Source organism: Cinclus cinclus, chromosome 10, assembly GCF_963662255.1.
Source record: "Cinclus cinclus chromosome 10, bCinCin1.1, whole genome shotgun sequence".
NCBI lineage: Eukaryota > Metazoa > Chordata > Aves > Passeriformes > Cinclidae > Cinclus > Cinclus cinclus.
In genome coordinates, this window is record NC_085055.1 from 19515003 (window position 1) to 19537473 (window position 22471).

The 22471-nt window shown below is 44.3% G+C and overlaps 1 protein-coding gene across 1 annotated transcript in view; it reads right to left on the bottom strand.

Annotated features, from left to right (window-relative positions):
- INPP5D (inositol polyphosphate-5-phosphatase D) overlaps window positions 1–22471 on the bottom strand; it is a 53835-nt gene that overhangs the window by 17366 nt on the left and 13998 nt on the right. The window contains 7 exon segments of the mRNA XM_062499467.1: window positions 4–127; window positions 401–472; window positions 649–729; window positions 1436–1523; window positions 6620–6760; window positions 7166–7337; window positions 9441–9591. Of these exon segments, the coding sequence (XP_062355451.1) occupies window positions 4–127; window positions 401–472; window positions 649–729; window positions 1436–1523; window positions 6620–6760; window positions 7166–7337; window positions 9441–9591 (829 nt within the window).

Below are 22471 nucleotides of genomic sequence, written 5' to 3' on the forward strand. Positions count from 1 at the left end.
TACTTTTCTTGTGGGTATAAAACTTGTCTTCTGGACCATCCTTGGATCTCTTGATAATTAATTTTCCCATTTCCACATCCACTTTGAGTTGTATTTTTGAGAAAATTCCTAGGGAGTCAGTTTTCACCTAGTAGAATACAGAGACATTTTCCATGAGGGACTTTCTACACTTCAGTCACATGTATTACAAATGCAGCACATCCCTCAATTCCTGGATACATATCATTATGCCAGTCTCACCAGACAACTCTTAGGCATTTTCGTGGTGCCAAACAGCATCTAGGAATAGCTGTTACCTCTGTGGCAGCACGGAAGATTTCCCAGGAGCTGAGTTACTGACATAAATCTGCATTACTGTCCTTCCACATTATGATCAGCATAGTTAAAGGAGTAAATTTACCTCAAAAGTTACAGGGGGGATAAGGGAGCGCCGGTGTGTTGAATCAGGACCGTCAATCAACAGTGTTTTCACCTGTAAAATAATTATGTGTAATTTATTGCATTTGGTGATTCTGCACTACACTGAGAGTAATGAAATCAGAACAGAGCAATCTAACTGTGGCAGAGCACTGCACTGATGATGAACAAGAAACAAAATAGAGACAAAGGAGAACAAGAAGATGATATAAAATAACTTGAAAACTCTACCTTTTCTTCAATAGAAGACAGCAAAGAAATCAGCTGGTTGAGTTTTAATACAATATTGACTGGACTTACTTCACCAAGCATCTGAAACCACAGCACAAGAACAAAAAGAGAGAAGGACATGGGTGATTACCAAGCCCACAGAGCACAGCCTGGAGTGCAGTCCCAGGAACACCTCACACAGACCAAGGAGTAGCACTTGTACTTTTACAAGGTATAAGAACTCCTATAAGAGCACAGAACATGCAGAAGTGTGGGAGGCTGGGAGGACAAATCTGCAAACCTGCTCCATAGGGTTGAGGCAGTTGGGAGTCAGCTTGCTGCTGGGGGTAAGTTTGCAACACCAGACCTGGGGTTTGGCACACAGAAGTCCTGGACTTTGGTTTTCTGACAGGGAGAGGAAAGTCATGGGGACTTAAGTGGGCTTGGGAAAAGGAGGGATGTGGCAGTGAAACATCCTGGACTGAGGTTTATGGAAAAAGAAGTGTGCCATGCCAGCCCACATTCTGGGGGACGATGGGGAGGTGGGAGTCCTCAGGCAGTTGGTGGCACTTTCCTCTAGGACAGGAAGGGGGAGCAGGTGGAGAGGGCTATGGGAGAATTGAAACTCACTTATCACAGGATAGAACTCACTGTGTGCCCTTTGCACTGCAGCAGAGAGAGGCTAAAGAAAAATGGCATGTGCCCACCTGTACCCCACTGGCCATGGCTGCATAGCAGAACCATCCCTGCCTCTGTTGACAGCCACCCACACACCTGTTCTGCTCCTCCCATCTCCCAGTCCCCTTACCTGGGAGCGCTGGTGGGTACCAGGATGCAGCTGCTGCTCAAACACCTTCTGGATGGACTCCAGAGATGGGAGAATCCTTGAGGCCTCACTGGGAACACAGATACAGCACACCTCTAAGGCTGTGGCCGGCTCCCTGGGTCTGTTCACACTCAGACTAAGCCACACAGACTGGATAACAGGCACACGTTCACACTGGGCACACATCCACACTGGGTCTGCCCTCACCTAGCAAATCCCTGCTTGGTGACATGGTCAACAGGACAGTGTGAGTCAGGCAGCTGGTTTCACCTTGCAAAGCTGGAACATGGCCATACTGGCTGCTCCTTGGGTTTTACTTTGGAGGTTCTAACTTCCTAATCTCCCCAGAAAGGTCTCCCAGTCTGGGCAAAACCTGAAGATATGGTGTATAAGCAGCATCAAGCCAACTATGCCAACTTGTAGATCCAAGTGCACTCAGATGCCTCAGAGCCCAGCAGAGTCTGGTGCCTCTGAATGCTGTAGCTATGGGAGCAGCTTGGTTCTGTACAGGGCCTGTGCAGCTGCTGAGGACAGTGCTGGGGACTTGGTGCAGAGGAAACTAATTTGCAGATATTTCGTCTCACATGACAAAGAAGGGCTGGGTGCAGCAAGGGGGTGAAGAGGCAGCCCTTCATCTCCTGAGCAGAACCATTTACAAATAACAATGGCATTCCTCCAGCGCTTCTCAATGAGATTCCACAGGATGCTCATTTGTTGAAACTCTGCTGTGTGAATTTGGCACAGAAGCTGCATGCTGATAATGACAAGACTTATCCTAGAAAGAGCAGCCAAGGAGCACAGGTCAAAAGGAAGGTGATGGTGGTGAGCAGCACTAGGATTCTTGTAGTGTGTCTAGTCAACAGTGGACATGAATGATTTCCTTCACTTTCCTAAGTCTGAATGGACTGGATTTTAGTCCAGCTTTGTTATAGAAAGTGCTCCAAAGCAAAAGTGTGTCTACCTGGAGATATTTGTCTAGACCCTGAACCAAGGATGACTAATTGCCTAAATTAAACATTTATGTTTGACATTTTAGTTTGAAAGACTTGTTGTGGGACACTCAGGAATACAAGGCACCTGTAGGAATCTGAGTCTGCTAATTTTATTCCTGCAATGCCACTATTCAGCTCTGGATCACCTAGGGCCAGTATCACTGCAAACAGTTCTGGCTCCAAACCCAAGAGTCCCATGGATTTCTGCAGCCATGGAGTCAGACCCCAGGAGGCAAGCAGTTGCAGGAACACTGGTTGAAGTTGAGTTTGAGAAGAGTGAAAGGATATTTACTGTGATGTGCAGGCCATCTCTTGAAAACACAGCAGCAGCTGTTTGAAGCAACTCAGGAGTGATTTCCCATGGGAAAACTGCCCTGTGTTCACAGTGCAACATGTAGGCTGAGTGTGGGGAGGAAGAAGAGCTCCTGTGGGCATTCAAGCCCACTAAAACCACAGGGTGGTTTTAATTACATTTGTAGCTTCTTTTGTTTTCTTCTCTTGACAGTATAAATACCTTTAGTGATCTTCACTTCAGCCTCTGTGTCCACATGCAGTTGCACAAGTGTGTAGTAAATATGTTGAGATGGACTGGACTGACACCATCATCAGTCCTTTATTAAAAGCTTTTCATGCTTTCTCTCAGGCAGCTCTGACTCCTTTCATCATAGGCAGCTCCATTCAGCACTGACTCCTTCTCTCCTCTCTGCAAGTTTCCTTCTGCATGACTGACTAAACCCCAACCTGTCCCTTACCTGGCCACCTAACCCTGTCTGTCCCTCACACAGCATCTTCTTACCTTGTCTGTCCCTTGCATGGCCATGTGTCCCTTACCTCCTCAGAGCACAGCCAGCAGACTCCATCCCAAATTACAGCAGATTCTGGGTCTCAAGCTCTAACTGCAACTGTAACTTACTCCCGACTGGCTGACCCACTCTTTTATAATACCCATCCTCATTGGGCAAGCAAGGCTGTTTCCACTCCTTGGTAATCATTACAGCTGTAATTACTTGAGGAAAATGGTCTTGTGCACAATACTTACAAACTATCTTCCCACACAAGTTCTGGTATCAAAAGTGCTTGAAAAACTGCCTTAAAAACTCTATGTGCAAATTACCTATTGAGTGAGAATAAACAAGAATATGCAGAGCAGCAGTTGATGACCAGATGATGGGTTCAGACAGTAGCAGATTGAATAGATCACTATTGGTGTTTTTCACTGGAAGCTGAACAAATCCCCTTGCATGGGTAGTCCCTGCTCTCCCTGAGTCAGCTTTCCAGCTGCTGAAGGATTCTCCTGGCCAAGGAAACCCTTGTACGGCAACTTCTTTAGCATGGAATGCCACACAAAAGTACCCCTCAGCCTTACAGGTCTTGGTTTTGTTTGTGTATTTCCAGCATAAGATCTGCCACAGGGAGTGGCTTCTACCCAGGGTGGCTGTTCCTGGTCTTCCAGGCTCTAATAAGGAGATGTGCCATGGCTGTCCTGACCCCCTTGGCCACTGCTAGCCCTAGAAGATGGTAGCAGCAGTAGCAGCAGAGTTAAAACCAGCTTTCCCAGTCTCTGATGAACACTGGGGTCCTTGCTAAATTAATCAGGGACAAAGGGTGAGGGAAGAGTTCACAAACTTTGCACTCTGTGGCCCAGCTGTGCTTGAGTTTCTTGGCCGGATGTGCACCCTTCCCTGTCCATGGGCAATACCTGAATTGCCAAAGGCACAGAGTGTTCACAAACAGTTGGTCCAGTTCCCCTCCCAGCCCCACTGCTCACTATAAGCTCTTTCCTTCTCCTGACCACTAAGCAGCTTCAGTACTGTCCCCTCTGCCTTGCTGACCTCAGCAGTCACCACCCATCCAGAGCCCAGGGTCACTGCACAGGACTGAGGCAGCAAAGGGCACTGGATGCTCCTTTCTCACAGTGACTGCAGCATGTCTGAGTGTGACCCTGAGAGATGCCACAGCTGAGCTCTGCGAGGTGGGGAGAAGCCAGAACACAGATCATAAAACCCTCACATTCAAAACAAGTCTGCGTGGCTCCTCAGCAGCTGGGCCAGCCCAGCCGCATGGAGTCTGTGCTGTACAGTCATAACCCTCAGTACTGCCAGGAAATCCAGAGGAGCTTCAATTCCACTGCAAGACCTCCGCTGTGCCGAGTAACAACTCTGGAGTTTTTGTTTGGCTTTTTAACCTATTCTCAAATAGTGTGAAAATAATGGAATTGGACATTAAAAGAAGACATCAAGAAGCAGCCTAGGAATAACCTGTACTTTCAGCTGGAATTCCCTGCACAGCTGAAGGAAGCTCAGGGAAGTAAAAAACTAAATTTAGGGAATGCCACTGACAACATTTCAGTTCAGAAGTCACATAAGGGAAGTGAAAGTAATGAGACAGACTTGTCCTTGCAAACAAACTGTGAGTCTGATGATAAAGATAGATACTGAAAGAAGCAACAGGAGGAACCATAAATTCCAAAGGAATTCCAGGGATTGATAGCAGGAAAAGGAAAAGAAGGGGGGGATATATATTAGAAAGGGGGTCTGTATTAAGCAATTCAGTAAGTCTGTACCTCTCAAGTACCTCAGCCAATAGGGAAAGAGAAAGGGAAATGCAGCCAGGAAATTAGGATAAAAAGGAGGCTGTGTCCTCTAACAATTTGACAGACCCCAGGGGAATTCCCCATGGCTTCTCCCTTTATTCAAATAAAGTAACAGGACTCCTCTGTCTCCTTTCTGGATATAAACCTCTGGTGTTTGTGGATTAATTTTCCTGATTCAAGTAATCTTAAACCCTAGACAACCTCAGAGATTAAGAGTAAAACAGTAGGATACCAAAGCATCTGATTATTAGCCAGTTGAAGGTAAGAAAGTCATTTGGTTGGATGGTAGAGATCCATGACACAATGTGAATAGGTAGAGGTTCCTCAGTGAGACCTGACAGGGACTGAAAGCAGCCACAGCCTGCAGTTCTGGACCGTCATGGAAAAATTGAGAAGGCAGCTCCAATAAACCAAACTAATGCAGGTGTGGGGAGAAAATGCTGGGGTAGTAGTAGCAACAAGGCTACTTGCATCTTCTTTCTTTCATCTCTCCACATGCATTTATGAGGAATAGGGTTGTGAAACCCAGATAAGCTGAAGTAGAATAAGAAGTTGGAAATGGGAGAAGCCAAAGATTACAACAGCAGCACCGGAGGTATTTTAGTAACACAGGACTCTCACTTGTATTTAATTTGATTTGAGTTTCCATTGTTCAGGTTTATTCTTAGCTGGCCACCTGGGTCTCCCTCCTGTGTGTGTAGAGAAGCAAAATGCTCAGGCAGGGTGCAGAAGGGCAGCTCTTGGAACAATCTGTCCTCAGTCCTCACAGGAGCTTGCCTGTGGGCCACTGGCTTCTAGGAGAACAGGAGCAGGCCAGCAGCACAACCAGCTTCACCTCTGCATACACCAGAGAGACGGGTATGGCAAGCCATGGAGACAAGTGTGGAAATATGTGCCCTCTGCTACAGAGTGCTCCAAGTGCTCTGCACAAGTGTAGGATGGTCCCTTTGCTTACAATCAGCAAGGGGGAAATAGCGCCCCTCCACCAGAGAAGGAGGGAGCTCTGCAATGTTCTAGCACCCTGTCAGAGTTTTTCTGTTTGTGACATGGAAGGTCTACAAACAGGAAAGGTAAAATTTGTAGGGTCAAGAGCCTAGGCTTGTTCCTTTTTTCATTTGAGCTGGCCTTCACCAGCATCAGTGGAATCACTCCAAGTTCACAATGCATTAGTGGGAGGGAAAATCAGTGTTTAAAATCTAGTTATACACTAATTTGTGCTTGTTTCCATAAATGGCTTGTGCTTGATAATCCTGTGGGTGTCATTCATGCATCACCAAATCATGCATTTAATTGGTTAGTGCATTTTTTTGTTTGCTTCTTTCTAAACAAAGCATAAAATACAATACTCCACTGTCCGAAACCACCTAGAAGGAAACTTAAGGAAACTTGATTGTCAGAACTGTCTCTTCTATATAGATTTCATATCTTTGGACCAGAATCACATGTCACAAGATGTAAATATGCTTTTGAAGGCAAGCCAATTTCCTATGCCAGAAATGATGGTTCTGAATGCATGCCCATGGAACCTTTGTTAGACTACAGTGTTATGGCATTGCACTCTAAAAACCAACTTCTAGTTACCTGAAGAGTCCTTTGCAAAGAGCTGTAAGTAATTTCTTCAGCTGAGGAAGATTGCTTGAGCCAGTCTGCACCATCTCCAAGTCACTGATGATGTGAACTCGCAGGTAATCCTGGATGAGTTTAAGATGCTCATCAGAGACACTGTGAAGGAAACAGACAGGTCAAAAGCCAGCTCTTCTCTCTACTCCCAAATATCAAAGAGCTTTCTTGTTTTTCTCAAATTCCCACCTTCAGGCACATGGCTAATAAACCAAGTTTTCTCAGGTATTACTCATCCCTTTATATTAGAAAACTATACTTCAGTGGAAAAAGTATATGTGTGATTTTAATAATTCAGAAATGTACTTTTTCTAGACAACAGCTGGACTGACCGCAAACAGCAGTCAATGCACTGTTGATCTGATTCTGTTCTTTATTTGGTAGTATAAATGAGGAGCAATTTTGTTGAATCAAACAGATCCTCAGCTGTCCCAAACACAGAAGCCCAGCAAGTACAGAGCTTGGCTAAAGGCTGGTTCAGCAACCCTGTCACTTGCCCTTCCTTACCTGCTTGTGTCCTGGTACTGCAGTCGCTGGAGTAGTGTCTCAGACAGGGACAGTTTATTCACATCTGCCACCCGGGAGTTTTCAGAGAGAGAAGAGACCTCCTTTGTCTCACTGCTTGGCAGTGCCATGAGGATGTTGCGTGGGGGCAGGACAGGAGGTGTGGGTACCAGGTCTAGCAAGAAGGAAAGGCACAGTCATTCCAGCATGGAAATTGGACCTCTTGTCCATCACCCCAAGCAGGGCAGAGCCCATCTTGCAGGGGCAGTCTTTGCAGAAGCCATCTCTTCTGACAGGTCTGTGGAGGGATGTCAGAGCGGGGAAGCTCAGGGCTCAGCACTGGCCCAGCTGTGTTTCCAGGGATGGCAGTGGTGTGAGAGCAACAGGATGAAGTGTCAGGCTTGGACCTCACGTGCAGGCAGCGCTTGCCTCTGCCTCTACCTGCAGTGAACTCCACCCCAGCCCATCTGCACAGCAGCTGTGAAGGTTAATTGGTTAAGTTGAATATAATGCTTAGAGAACATAGCTATACCTTACCCAGGTCATTCCCATTATCACGGGGATCTGCTACTAAGGCAGAATGGATGGAGGGATATGATGGAAGGAGCACCAGAAGCTGCTAATGGAAAGAAGTGAACAGCTAAAGTAAGCAGAGATAGAGGAAAATAGACTACATGACCCAGTGCATAGGGGCGCAATATCCTGCCTTGTCTTGTGGGTATTGAGTTGGAAGGAAAAATTATTTTCCTGCTATGTCATCCTGCTGCTCAGCATATCTCCCTCTCCTGCAAGAAGAGTGGATTCATCTCCACTGATCCCAACCATGGTTACCTTTTTTTTCATACCCATTGCTCCAATACTTTGTTACACATGTTGTATTGTAGCTGGTTGATTTGTGAGGTTTTGTTTGGTTATTTCCTAATGGTGGAATTTTCATTACAAAAATACCCCCAGGACTGACCCACTGCTTCTGGGCTGGTGCTGTGATTCAGATCCACCACAGCACTGAGCCGTGAGTGGTTAATCTGCAGGGTGCTCATCTTCCACCTCTGCAGTTTCATATCTAAGATGACCAGACATCTGTAGGCCCTACATGGCTCCACCATGATGGCACAAAGTGCCTTAACAAAACTAAATTCTGTACACTCGCAGTCCAGACCCAGTGTTAATCTTTCATCATCTGAAGGCTTTTAGTCTTGGATAGAACTTTATTCCCTGCTGCTTGCCTGTGTCTGTATTATTTTTGTTGTAGTTCCCTCCCCAGCCCTGGTTGCTGGAGACTCAGTACAACTGGCAAAAACCCAGGAGCATCTATCCTGAGCAGCTTTGTAAAATTTTGTTCTATTTCTTCCAGAAAATTGCATACCAAAATCTTCCAGCTCCTGTTAGGTATACAGTGGGTTCCATCAAAGGGTTACACAAACACTGGGTTGCACATGCACATCAATTTTCCCTAGTTCACAGGGCCTGTCTGTCTGTCCCAGGGACTGTATCCTTCAGAAAAGTTTGATTCCAGTGCTCATCATTTCCAGACAGACATCAAACAGGACAGGAAGGATGGTGCTGTGGACATGACCTTCCTCTGGGAGAACTATGACAGGTCCAAGGGGTGTTCCAGGAAAAATCCAAGCAATGATCTGAGACCAGTGAGTGTCAGGAACCCACAGTGGTATTTGATATAAAATAGTTGAGATGACACCAATCACACCTCTTCATCATATACCTGCCTCTGTACACGAAGTTAGACTGTCTGCCACCTGCCACTGCTGGAGCAGTGTCCTCTGCTTAGGACTGTCAAAAATGTCCCCTAAAGTAGAGCAGCTGAGGGGTTTCAGATGCCCCTCAGCAGCTGCAGGTGCATGGTAAAGCAGAGAGATGTGTTCCAAGCTCCAAGGGAGTATCTCTGTTTTGAGAGAGGCCCTACAGATGCAGGACAAGGAGAGGGTGCAGAGATTTGGAAGATAGCTGGACATAAACAGCTGGAGTCCAGATAAGGACACCAAGCACCCTCACACCATCCCCATACCAGATGCAGTGTACTTCCACAGAGGGTCTCAGTGTATTCACCTCATCAAGTGAGCTAAACTGATGCTCCAGGTGCTGTACCACAGGAGACATGAGAGTTCACTGCTGCAGGGCCTTGCCAGCCTAGGCCTCTCTATGCTCTGCTCTATATTATGGCTCAATATGTTCTAATCTCCTGCCTGCACTGCATATCTCCAATCAAGAGGTATGAATCAAGAGTCTGTATCACCAAGTCACATAATGGGTTTCTTACCAGTGTCCTCCTCCAGTTCATCAGCAGCCTCCTCCTCTTCTCGCGGCACTGGATATTTGAGGTGCCATACCAGACCCATGTTCTCCTTCTTGTAATACTCTATCAGTTCCTCCAGGTTCTGAAAATACCTCACAGGAACACCCTCTGATGCCTGAAACAAAACACAAAGGTAGTCATGGCATGGGATTTCTTACCACACAAACATTGCCCCATGAAGAAAGAAAAACAAAGTCACAGAGAGAGGAAAAAGCCACCGCTGATGCCCAGAAAAGAACCTGCCCTGCTCTTGCTGCCCATCTAACCACAGGCTCTGTGCAGAACAAACAGAAACAGATAAGCTCACATATTCCAGCCAGAGTCAGCACAGATGCCAACCTCAAAGACTCACTGAAGCCGAATGGAAAAGCACTCTCAATATGTTCAGGGTGATTAGCTTCACAGCAAAGGAAGATTTTAAAATTAAATAATTCTCCCAGCTTAAACTTTGTATTCTCTCTTTTACTGAGCACAAAGTCCCTAGACTATGTTATATTTTGTGGCGTTCAGGAAGAATTTTTCTGTGAAATTGCCAGGTAAACATGGCTAAATCTAGATGTTAGCATCTCTTCTGGGATTCAATGTCTCAGAACTGGGTTCAAATGAAACAAGGTACAACCCCTCCACAGAAATGCTGGGATGGAAGTTTAGAGAGCTGCAAGGACTGCAAACGTTCATGGCATGACACTGAGTGTGCCAGCTGAATTCTGTAACCAAACCTGTCTCGAGCACAGCCTGGCCACTAATCTCAGCAAATGGTTACCCACAGAGGCCAAACACAGGGATAAGGTTTTAGAGGTGTTCAGAGCCAAAGCTTCAGTGTAATTATAACCACACATTGGCACAAACAGTGACTGCCAGCAGGAACAGCTGCTATCCCTGCAGCTCAGCACCACTGCTTCAAGCACAGACCCTACCAAAGACAGACATTATCTCTCATGGCTCAGCACAGACTTTCTGACCAAGGGAAAGAACCCTGCATCACCTCCCAAACTGGGCTGAAATGCCATCCAATTCCAAGGCTACAGCAACACACAACCAAAGCTCTGATCCCTCTCCTTGGGGCACCCTCTTCCTGGCAGGGTGCTCCTTCCAGACAAAAGGTTTTCCCACAGAAACCAACCCAAGAAGGCCCTGTCTGTATCTGCCATAAAAGGACAGGAAGTGGGAGCAGAATGGTGGAGAGCAGTTGTTTTCCATCCCCACAAGGCTGTTGTTCTTGACTTAAAAGAGCAACACAGGGAACTGTTCACAACTGGGCAATCTGAAGGAAGACCTGATCACCACAATGGCAGCCTTGACTGGCATTGTTTTGCATGCATTAAAACTAGATTTTGCATAGGAAGCATGGTTAATTAGTAAGGAATTAAAGCTGTACCTCCAATTTGACATAACTTGTTACAGACATTCTGCCTCTGACTAACAGGCAGGGTATTCAAATTTATTTTGGGATTGCAATGGTTGCCTGTAAAAAGTAGCACACACAAAGTTTCATTACATGTTTAAACAAGCTTATTTACTTGCCACTCGTCTTTGCTCAGTTTCTTATTCTCTGTGAATTTTTTTGTTTGAAAGGCAAATGTAGAAAATCCAAGAAATTAAATAGGCAAGATGTGAGCAAAAACCACAGCAAAACACAGGAAAATGTGTGTTGCTGCTAGGACTCGCTAGCAGCAACAGGATTTCTTTTTAACTTTTCCCAAAGAATAAAATCTCAGGCCAGAAATTAGGACATTGCTTTCAAAAGTGAACTACATTTGAAGTCATCAGTGCCCTCAAGCCTGCCATTAAAAATACCTTTCATTTTTAGCTATACCTGCATATCTTTAAAGGCTCAGCTAGACACATATTCACAATAAACATGGGTGATGTTTCTGAGAGCTCTGCCTGTACAGCCTCCTTTTCTGTCTTCCATATAACTGCTCCTGCATTTAACAAGATTATTCTCATACACTGGAAAATGTCATATTCAGCATGAAGGCAATGCTTGGGCAAACACTGGATTACATTTTTGTGAGGCCAGAAATGTTGAAAAAAATCATTGGTTAAAACTTCTCACTGTTCTACCCAGCATAGACCAAATCCAGCTCTGCTAGAGCAGCACAGACTGCACATTTAGAATGACTTCTCATTTACACCAATTAATGCAAATAGCGTCTGAGTCCTCCCAGACTCTTCTGTTTCTTGGTGCCACGTGATAAGGTTAGGAATCAGGGAAAACCATCAAGGAAAAAACAGCTCTAATCCACTGTATGAAAGGATCCTGAAGTCACAGTGCTGCACTGGAACAAACCTGAAATAGTTCAGCCACTCTTCCATGCACTACCTTCTTCTGCTCTGAAATCCCCATTTTTGTGATTATTCATTGACCAACACCCCCCAGTAGCCCAGAGGGCACTGTTAGCAGCTCTGGTGGCAGGATGGTCGGATGGTCAGCCTCCATGTCCTGCCTGTGGCAGTGTTACCCACACTTCTGGATATCCTCTGGATCACCCTGTCTGGGCTGCCTTCTGCCCACATGCAGCTCCCATAAATGGGCTGGAACTCATGAGGCACAAGGCTTGGGATGGCTTACTTTGCCCTAAGCTACTCCTTAGGCCACCTGGGAAAAGGCATCAGCCCATCAGAGCATACAGAGATCCTAAAAGACACCAAAGACAAACAGGTCAGGGTTTGCCATGTGCATCCCTGTAGGAGGAAATCTTTGCTGTTGGTGCTCTCTCACCTCTTGAATTACCACAGTCTATTCCACTCCTTCCCTTTCCAAACTCCTTCACTTTCCTTTACTACTTCACCACCTGCCTACTTCCCCAGATCTCCCCTGACTGTGTCTGAAGGCCCCTATCCTGTCCCTGCACAGCATCCCTGCCACCCTCAGTGCCCAAACACTGTCTTCTGAGTCTTGTTCTGCCCCTCAGTTCCTGCTCTCCCAGGGTGCCTGCAGGAAGATAGACCGCCATGAACAGCTCTTTTAAGGCCAAACAGAGTCTTGATAGAAGTGGTATGAAAGGCTGACTTAGCACTTTTTGCTGCCGAGGATAGTTCAGCCTGAAACTGTCCTGGTCTCTGTGGTAAGCAGGAGCATTTTGCAACAGGCCTCCTTCCTCTAACTCACTGCACAGTCCAACGTTGGCATGGCCATCAGCCCTAGCTCTCATGCAGCCTGGCTGGGTGCACATGAGCAGAGAGACTTTGCTGATATGCACCCCTTCCACTCTGTTAACTTGGCCACTGAGCCCAGCCACCTTTCTCGATGAAGCCCTCCTTCTCCTCCCACAAAGATAACTGGAATTTGTGGCCATGTCAAGGAGATGGGCTTTGCATGCATTTGAATCCAGATGTTCATTCCCAAAGAGAAGCAGCCTCCATCCCAGCAGTTCCAGCTCCTCTGATAACCCACCTTCCCCAAGTCCAGTCAGGAGAAAAAGGAACAACTCTACATGGCACACAGTAAAATAAAGGACAGCATTTCATATTTTAAGACAGAATTCAGCAAAGAACAGAACATGTGGCCCAAGGAGCTGCACAGAGATAGTGAGAGCTGAAATAAGAAAATGGGGAACCAGCAGGGTCAGGAGCTCTGACCAGCCATGGCCATACACATGGGCAGCCTCAAACCTGCTCAGCACACACTCATGGTGGGGGAGCTTGAGCATCCTTCCCCACACCACAGAAGCCACCAAGCTACACATCAGCTCGGCTATCATGAAAGTCTGAAAGCAAAATGACTGGATTCTTCTCATTCAATTTCTTTTGTATTATAATTGTTATTATCTGCAATAATAAACCTCAACAGAGGAAGCATGTGGGAAGGGCTGCACCCCCCTCCAATACACAGCCGTGCCCAGCAGCCCTCTCTGCCTTTTGCCTGCCTATGAAATGAGCTCCTCTCAGTTCAAACACCCCCCAAACATCCCCACTCCCCACAAGAGAGTAGGGCATGCTGTTTGTGCTGCCTCCCTCTGCACAGAGGCACAGCACACACTGTACATTGTTTGAAATGGGAGAGAGAACAGTAAAAGCAAGATTTTATTGCACTTGCTTCTCCCCTTGGGGAGGGGATGAGAACAAAGCCTGCATGACAGACAACAGTCATGCTGTTTGGCAGAAAAGTACTCAGATACTTTACAGATACTCAGATATAGTACTCAAGGTACTCAGATACCGCCTGTGCTGCATGAGCCCCTCCAAATCAAACAGCTCATCATTTTGCTCCCAGTCACAAAGCAATACGCCCATGGCCGAGGCTGTGGTGTGTTTCCAACCAGCACTGTGTGGGACTGCAGGGATGATGCCTGACCAGCATCAGTTGAACATGGAAAGTCTGGTTCAGTAATGCTGCTGTGAGCACACAGGTTGCTGGATGACCCCCACCCGAGGGGTGGTCTCTGCCAGAAAGCAAGGAAAGCAGCCCAAATCTGGGACATCTGCTAGGACATCTGTGTTCATCCTACTTGAACTTATGGCAAAGGTTTAGAGGTGGAAAAAGTGGTGGTGGATAATGAAGTACTGGTATTGAGTCAGGCTGTAGATGGTTGCAGAGCACATTACCAAAAACTGGATTGATGGTAAACTATTAATAAACATCCTCCAGTCAACTGCACTGGATTACAGGAGCAATGCAAAATGCAGCCTAAACTTTACACAAGTTCTGGATTTTAAGACAGGAAGCAGAGGCAGAACAGGGCACTGTGAACAAACCAGAGCAGGATGGGGCAGAGCAGAGCAAGCTGGAGCCACCCCAGCTCAGCCAACAATGAAATCCACTTCCCGCCCCCCTGCCTGCATTTAGTAAGTAACTGTTTCCTCACAGTTATCACACGCTTGATCTTGTTTTAATTGCGCAGTGAATTGTTTCAAGTCATTATAAACTGGATGGCAAGTGTCATCTCCATGGAAACACACACCATCCTCAGAAATGTGCTCACAGGGCTGATGGGACACCAGAGAGATGTGATGGGCAGGCTCTCCCTCCGTGGGGATTCTTTCATCATTCCCGCTCATACCTCGGCTTTGCGCTGATGGAAGCCACAACATATGGAAAGGAAACACCTAGTGAATGTATGCAATCTAGGGAACAGCTCACAAAACAGCAGAGCTGTAATCTCCAGGAATCTAGAGAACAGTGAATCAGAGACTGAGCAGCAATTTTATAGTGGGAAGCTACATCCAAAGCAGAAGTCTCTCCAAGATCTATTAATGAGAGTGTCGTACAAGATGCAAGAAATTCTTTTGCTGTACTTAGTTCCATAAGGCTTTAGCTGGACTACTGTGGCCAGCTTGGGGCACCAATTCTTATGGAACATATAAAGTACCATAGAAAGTCCCAAGGAATATTTCCAAGGAAGACTGAAGACTTGGAAAATGGGTTTCACACAGAAAGCTCAGAAGAAAGGGACTAGTATGGTCTGGCAAAGGGACAACCTGCAACTGTCACAGCAGCAGTCTTACAAGTTTTAATTATCTTCTAAAGAAGATGGCTACCAGATGTGCTGCAAGGCCCTGAGGGACAGCAGTGCCACTCCTTACAGCCAGCTAGGTAGTGCCTTGATCCTGCCTCAGCCCAAAACCAGGGCAACGCTGCGCTCAGACAACTCCAAGGCCTCCTGCCACTTCAAACTCTGTGACTACAGTAAGCCCTCTGCAAATCTCCCAGCCTCCTTTACCCAGATCCAGAACCCTTGAAGAGCTGAACATAACCATGCTTTTCACCACCAGCCCTGCCATTTCACCTGCATCCCAAAGCATGACTTTCAGACCTTCCACTTCTGACCCCAGCCCTTTTGGCTGTGAACTTTCTTTCCCACAGGATGTCTTAGCGTCTCCTGTCCCCCAGAGCCTGTCCCTGATTCTGCATGTCCTTCCATGAAATAGTTTTCTATTTCCTCTAGTCTTCTGTATGCTCACAGTACAATGGCTGAGCACAACTAGCTACAGCTTGCTCTTATTTTCTTGCTGAACTTGTTTCTAGGCTGCTCATTTCATGAGGACAGGTACAACTAATACCTTTATCACTAGGTTTTGGTTAAATCTTGTGACCTCCTTTCCAAATTTCATTTTCAACAGATTTTTGTATGGCTGTGATAGCCTGGTCTTCCCTTGTATCTGGTGTATTAAAGTAATGCTATCTGGCCAAGAGAACTCCTTGCCAAAGACACTCCAAACATGGGTTTAGTGAGGAGCAGCTCTGAGCATGATTTTAAGAGAAGTTGTAAGTGGAGTATAAAGACATGAAGCAAAAAGATGTAAAGCCTATGCTAAACTAGGAGAGGAACTGGTTAACTCGGGGTTCATTACAACAATTGTATAAATAGATGGCACAGGAAGTCTGGGGCCCTCAGAAGGAAGAGGAAGTGTTTTCCTTTCCTGCGCCAAGGCACAAGGAGGAACTAGGAAACTGATCATCTGGTTATATACTTGAGGCCAATCTTTTCTAACTAGAGTACCTTAAAATGGGTATTTAAACACATACATCAGCATTTCAGTAAGAGGCAACAAATTTTCAAAGTTACAAAATTCTTGTAAATACCCACAAGCTTAAATGAAACTGGTAAATCAGGTCAATTCTACTGTGTGAGAAAGGCTGGCAGGAAGTCTTCTTTTAGATTTGAAAAAAAAAAAATATTTTGAGGTTTGGAAAAAAAGCAGTCTTCAAGACTGTCTGTTAGCTAGGAAATCTGGGCGGCATTTTTAAACTGACATTTGGCTCTCATGTAGACAAGCTTTTTGTATTTCACTAAAGAAGTGAACTTAAGAGCTAAGAAATTCCTGGTAAATGTTTTTTAAACCATTTTTTAGGGACCTGGCTATGTTTCAGTTTCATTTTGTTAGCAAACCTGCCTTATTTTTAGATCAAATCTTGTGCTAAGAAGTTTCAGGAGCATCTCACAAAAAAATGGGATTGCAGACAGGAATCACAGCTGGGAGAAACAGCTAGTTTCCAAAATATAAGCCACCCAGAAATATACTCTAATTTGAATGCAACACCTGGGGCTTGGAAGAAATGGAGGTACCTAGGAGCACAGAGGGAGAGAAGCAAGTGTGTGGCTGAGGAAAAGAGGTCTCCTGTGACCTGGAGGGTCAATAAAGAAATGAACTTCAATAAGAGGAGGGAACTTGTGGACTGGCAAGGGAGTTCTGCTGCTGGATAAAACTCAGCAAGAGGGCCTCTGCCAGCAAACTAAGCATGAGAGAAGAGGTAAGGGGAGGAATCTAGGGAACGTGGGCAGAGGATGCAGGTGGGTGACCAGAGCAGCACTTCCTCACTTGGAAGAAGATCATTGAAATTTTGGGGAGAATAGCACAGTGTAAGTGCAGCTATAAGTCACAGACCTTGAATAATGTTGGAGGGAATGGAAGACAAACAGTCCCTGTGTCCTCCAACGTGAGAGATTGATAGAGGCTTTTTGTCTCATTCTACACTTGGTTTGGTCCTGATATTCAAGTTTGTTAATATATGTCACTTCTGCTACAGTGACCTTTTAAGACTTTAGGTGAAAATCATGGAATTCATAGAGTTCTGGGAAAGAGGGATTCAGAATTTCTGAAAGAGATGATTCATGGAAGGAAACAAGGAATTAAAATTTAATAACAACAAAGTACATATTACTTCTACCTTGTGATCCTGACTGAAAATCAGACATACAAAAAAATCTGAGTTAAAAAAGGAAAAAACCCGAAAATTACTGTATTGTCAATCTTATAAAATTCCCTCTGTTCCTCCAGTGCAGCTGAAGGATGCCAGTACATACTACCACATTTTTTAAGCAGGATTAACTACCATTTCTTTAAGCAGGATACTGACTTGAGAGACTCTGTATATTAATTAGTCACAATGCATCACAATTCCATTCTTATTAAACATTATAAAAAATGGGAATGCTGAAGGTTTCCAATTTTGGGAAAGGCCATCTCACTTCTTCCTATGTGCAGTGTCACAGAAAGGACTTGAGAAGCACAAGGCATTCTTCATTTCAAATGTTTAATGTGTTGAGTGTGTGTAGAATATGAGCCCAGTTGCAGTTAATGCTAAAAAAGATCCTGACTCTCATATCTACCACTGTTGATCTCTTCTGGCCATGCAAGTGTTTTCCTCTCTGTGATCCCATCCAGGCTTTGTTCTTTGTTCCGGGCAGCCCAAAGACTAACCATGCTCACAGGTAGGCAGTACTCCCATGGCAGAACTGGGACATTTGCAAATTAGGAGAGCTGGATGGAGGAAAGGAGTACTGAAAGGAGTTCTCAGTAGAACATAACTGGCTGCTAGATTTTTATCTCAAGTTCCTTGGTAAAATTCTACATCCTAAAGGAAAATGTTTTAGAAGCTCTGGAGGGTAAAGGATCTGTGGAAGTCTTTTGAACTGGCATCCTCCACACATGATAAAGATGTAGATCATAAAAACAATGTACTCAGATACTACTTAAAGACCCCATTCCACTCTGCTCCAGCACTCCATGCTTCACATAAAAAGTACTTTATTTGCCAAATATCCAACTAATATAGTTAGACAGAATCCAGGAGGAACACCAAACAATTCTAGAAAACACCAAGACCATGTACTTGGGATAGTTCTTCACACTCTTCACACTAAATAAACCATTCAAACTCCAGCCTTCAAAAAAGATTTTGCTAATACAGCACACAATGATTCTGCTTGTAGCACCATGAAAAACCTGCTGAGAAAACAACCCTTTCTGCATTTCTCTATGTTATAATAAATACGATTTACATCAACAAAAAGAAAACAACAGTATAGCTCCATGATGGAACATGAAGGATTGTTATTAAATTTAGCTACAGGGTGCAAGTCAGATGAGTTGATGATGAATAAGCCAGGACTGCAGATCCATGAGGATCTGATTAATCTTTTTTAGCACTTCTGTATTGTGTAGGTGGAATTTAAGTAGAAGTTTTGTAGTATGCTACTTCTAAGAACTTTTGTGATTTTATCACAAGCCTTGTACTTTTTGGTTTTCCACTGAAGAGCTTCAACACTTGAAGTCAAATTAAAATTTCCATTTTAATTTCTTCATAAAGTATCCAGCTCTAGTGCTTACCAAGATTAAGCTTGAAAACATGGGTCCCCAGGCGTTATCAAGGCACCCAAGGCAGCAAATGTACCACAGTCATTGTTTCTGAAAGCACTTAGTGGAGGTCCTAGTTGTGATTCTGTCAGTGCTCTCGGCTGACATTAGCTGGGCTGAGAGAACTATTGCAAGTTACTTGCTTCTTATGGAAGTTCCCAAGCTCCCTTCAGCTTTTCCCTCTGTAGAAGGCAATAAATATGTACCCAGGCAACCAAGTGTGTTGATCAAAGTCCCAGGAGAAAGAACTTTTCCCTGAAACAGGTGAAGACATGCCCACAATGGGTCAGTCTGCACAGCTGTGCAGGATCCCTCAGCCCACATAAATCTTATACTGAGTTCCTAGAGATCTTCTCCAATCTGTGCAGCAGATAATAGAAGATCCATAATCAGCTCTCTGTTTTCGCTATTGTCCTCTTTGCTGAATGACTCCCAGCTTCAACTGTCACCAAGCACTAAATATGCATAAATTACCAAAACTATCCAGTAGGAAAGGAAAAATGTAAGATTAAAGAGGTAATACCAATTGAAGATATGCTGATGAAGCAAAGCAGCGCAGGCAGGAGGTGCATGGAAAGCAGCTGCATGCACCACATTGAACGGTATCATTTTCTGGGATTGCATAATTCAAACCCCTAAGCGAGCACAGTAAGGGTAGACACCTTAGTTTTCCGTCTTCAGTCTGCAGAACTTCTCAGGGTGCAGCTACAGCAACTGATTTCTGTGTTTATGACACTGAAGATGACCACTTGTCCTCTCTTTGAAGGGGCTGTCCCCCAAGAAAACACCTTTCAAACCCTCTCCTTTTATGTTCTCTCCTGAACAACACTTCTGGAATAAAAATAGTGGATGTTACACATTTTTTGTTACACTTTTGCCCTTAAAATTGAACTCAGGGTTTCTGGGTTTGTATGCACAGGAATGTACGACAGCAGGCTACCCAGTGCTTCTGTGAGTAACCACTGCCTGCCTGTGGCTCCTGCTGTGTCTGATCACAAGGGACATTTGATACTGAGGCTGTTAAACAGCACAGGTCACTACAGCCCTGTCAAGTTATGGAAAAAAAGGCTTAATGAAGAGTTACTCAGAAATTTTAACTCAGGCTTACCAGTCTGCTAACAGAGATCAACCCCATCCCACAGGGAGCTTCACCATCCTTTGCCAATGAGGTTTGCTGAATCCAGCTGTGCTGCATGTTGGCTTTTAAAATACTGCAGAGAGACAGGTTCAGAACCCTGGGATGAAACAGACCTCAACCAGTTTAGACTTTCAGAGGAGAACCAAGACTGAAAACTCTGACAGAAGTGCAAACTGAAGACATAAGAAGTCAGACAGCTGGGCAAAGTTCTGGGAACAACCAAAAGCTGCATTGTGACTTCACTCTTTCAGAGGGACTGAAACAACTGAGTCAGAGCTATCTTTGCTAAAGTCTGTTTCGTTTCCCTAAACTATTTTGTCGTTTGAAATCAAGCCTTCCATACATCTATGCAGCAATCTGAAAACTCAAGGATGCTAAATTTCATTTAAAAGCTGTAATAATTTCCACCACCAAAAGATAAATTTGAAGAATATTGGTGAAGCAGATCCTGTTTACTTAAAATGAGTGCAACCAGGACAATACTTTCAGTTGATATTCAAAGGTGATTGTATATTTATATTTTACATTATGTCAGCAATATGCTGCAGGCAATCTAGGTGGTAGTGGTCCCATTCCGCACAGGTGCAGCGCAGACTGACTGAATGAGATCTAACTGGAGCCTCATACAGCACCAACAATATAATAATTTCTCTTTCTTTGAGAAAACAACTCAAGACTTGCCTGTAAATGAGCACTTTCCTCTGTGGCCCATCATCCCTCAAAGCACCGAAGCAATAGAACATAGTGTTTTATTACCACACAGCTAAGAGGGAAATAATCTATTGTCTTCCTTAATACCTGAAATTGAGTTATGAAGCTTCATCAGAAGTCTTTGGAAAAATAAAATATTCTGTTGATTTGGCACAGCCTATTTTTTGGTAGCCATGGAGGGCCACAGAAGTGGCTTCTGTGAGAAACTGCTAGAAGCTCCCACCATGTCTGACAGAGCCAACCTCTGATGGCTCTGAAGATGGACATGCTGCTGGCCCAATTAGAGACGTTGGTAACCTGAATGGAGAGAGAGGGCCCCTGTTTCCAGAGATAGAGGGCTTTTGCTTCCAAACTAGAGCAGCCTGTCCTTTGAAGAGTGCACCCCATGGATGAGTGACCCACTCAGCAACAGTTTTGAAAAGACCGTTTGTCCATGGGAGGGACCTCATGGCATAACAGAGAAAAAACTCCTCTCCCTGAGCAAACAGAAAAAGATTTTGGGTGACAAACTGACCAAAATCCCCATGCCCTGTCTCCCTGCATTGTTGATGGGAAAAAGGAGGGGCTGGGGGGGGGGGAAAGGTGTTTTAAAGGCTTATTTTACTTCTCATTATCTTCCTCTGACTCTGTTAATAATAAATTTACCTTATACCTTTAAATTTGAACTTGTTTTGCTCTTAGAGTGTTTTCTCCCAGTCTGTATCTAAACTCATGAGCCCTTCATTAGATTTTTTTCTCCCTCTCCTCTGCCCAACTGTAGCAGGAGAGGGTGAGCAAACAGCTTTTGTGGGTGTTTGGCCAGTGTCAAGCCACAACAAATATATAAAGGATAAGACAATCAAATGGATTGAACAATATGTGACTGATAACATTAAAGCTAATATCCATCAAATTACTGCAAAATGAGAGAACTGTTGATAATATTGGTTGCATAAATTTTCAGTTGTTTTTTTCTAATCTGTGAGATTTTGTCTGATAGTACATCCAGATAAAAGGAAAAGGGATTTCACTTCATGGCATGCATGAGCTTCCATGATAACACTTTTTTGAATGCTGAAATACAAAATAATATCACTTTAACTTGATTTAAACCATATCCTCTGGATTTTTTTTTAATATTTCAGGAAACTGGAAACATTCTGGAAGGGTTCAAACTAGACAAAACCTGGATATGGTTTGTTTGTATGAAGAATTTTGTATACTGAGAGATTCAGTAGCAGGAATGTGCTTGTTTCAGGAAATACCTAGTTCTCTTATTAATTGCTGCTTCTTTCAGCTTTCCAAAAACCTGTGTAGCACATTAAGTTCATTCCTACCTCAGATGTAATATGGAAAACACATTTTCCTTGTAATATAAACAGAATTGGATAGTTTGCAGAAACATGAAATATATGGATTTTGCAAAGCCCTAATTGCAAAATATTTTCAGTCCTATATGTAAAGTGCTTTGCAAACTGTTTTAAATCAACATTTAATTATGCTTAAAAAGATTCAAATTTCAATATCTACAATTTTTTTTGTAATAAAATGAAGCTTAATAGAATTAAATTATGATTTTGGACACACTAGAAATGTGCTGCCCTAACCATGCTTCAATACATTCCTTATAAGTATTGTCTGGTTGTTCACTTGTCCTTTCTATCCATGAAAAGTGATCACCCTGATTAATCTCGCAGCCCTGCAGTGCCAACAGAGTCCCATGAGTACAGTGAGTGTTCTGCGGTAACAGATAAATCAGGTGAAGTCTGTTCCATTCTCATCATTATCTTTTCTTAAGACAGCCTCTGTGCAATCTTCAAGTGGCATTTTGGGCAGACCTGTGCCTCCCTGTCTTCACTGGAGACTATGAGGCTGCACCATCAGAATTGAGCAGGTACAAACACCTCGCAGAGCTGTGACAGAAGCTGTAAGTTGGTGGACAGCTGAACCTTGCCTGAAACATTTTACTGTGCTTTATCACCCAATGAAACCAGCTCCAGAGCAATTTCCCAGTAGAAACGTTTTGATTAGATACAGATAGATCAGCAAAGTCCACAGCAAACCACAAAGTCCTGTTACAGAA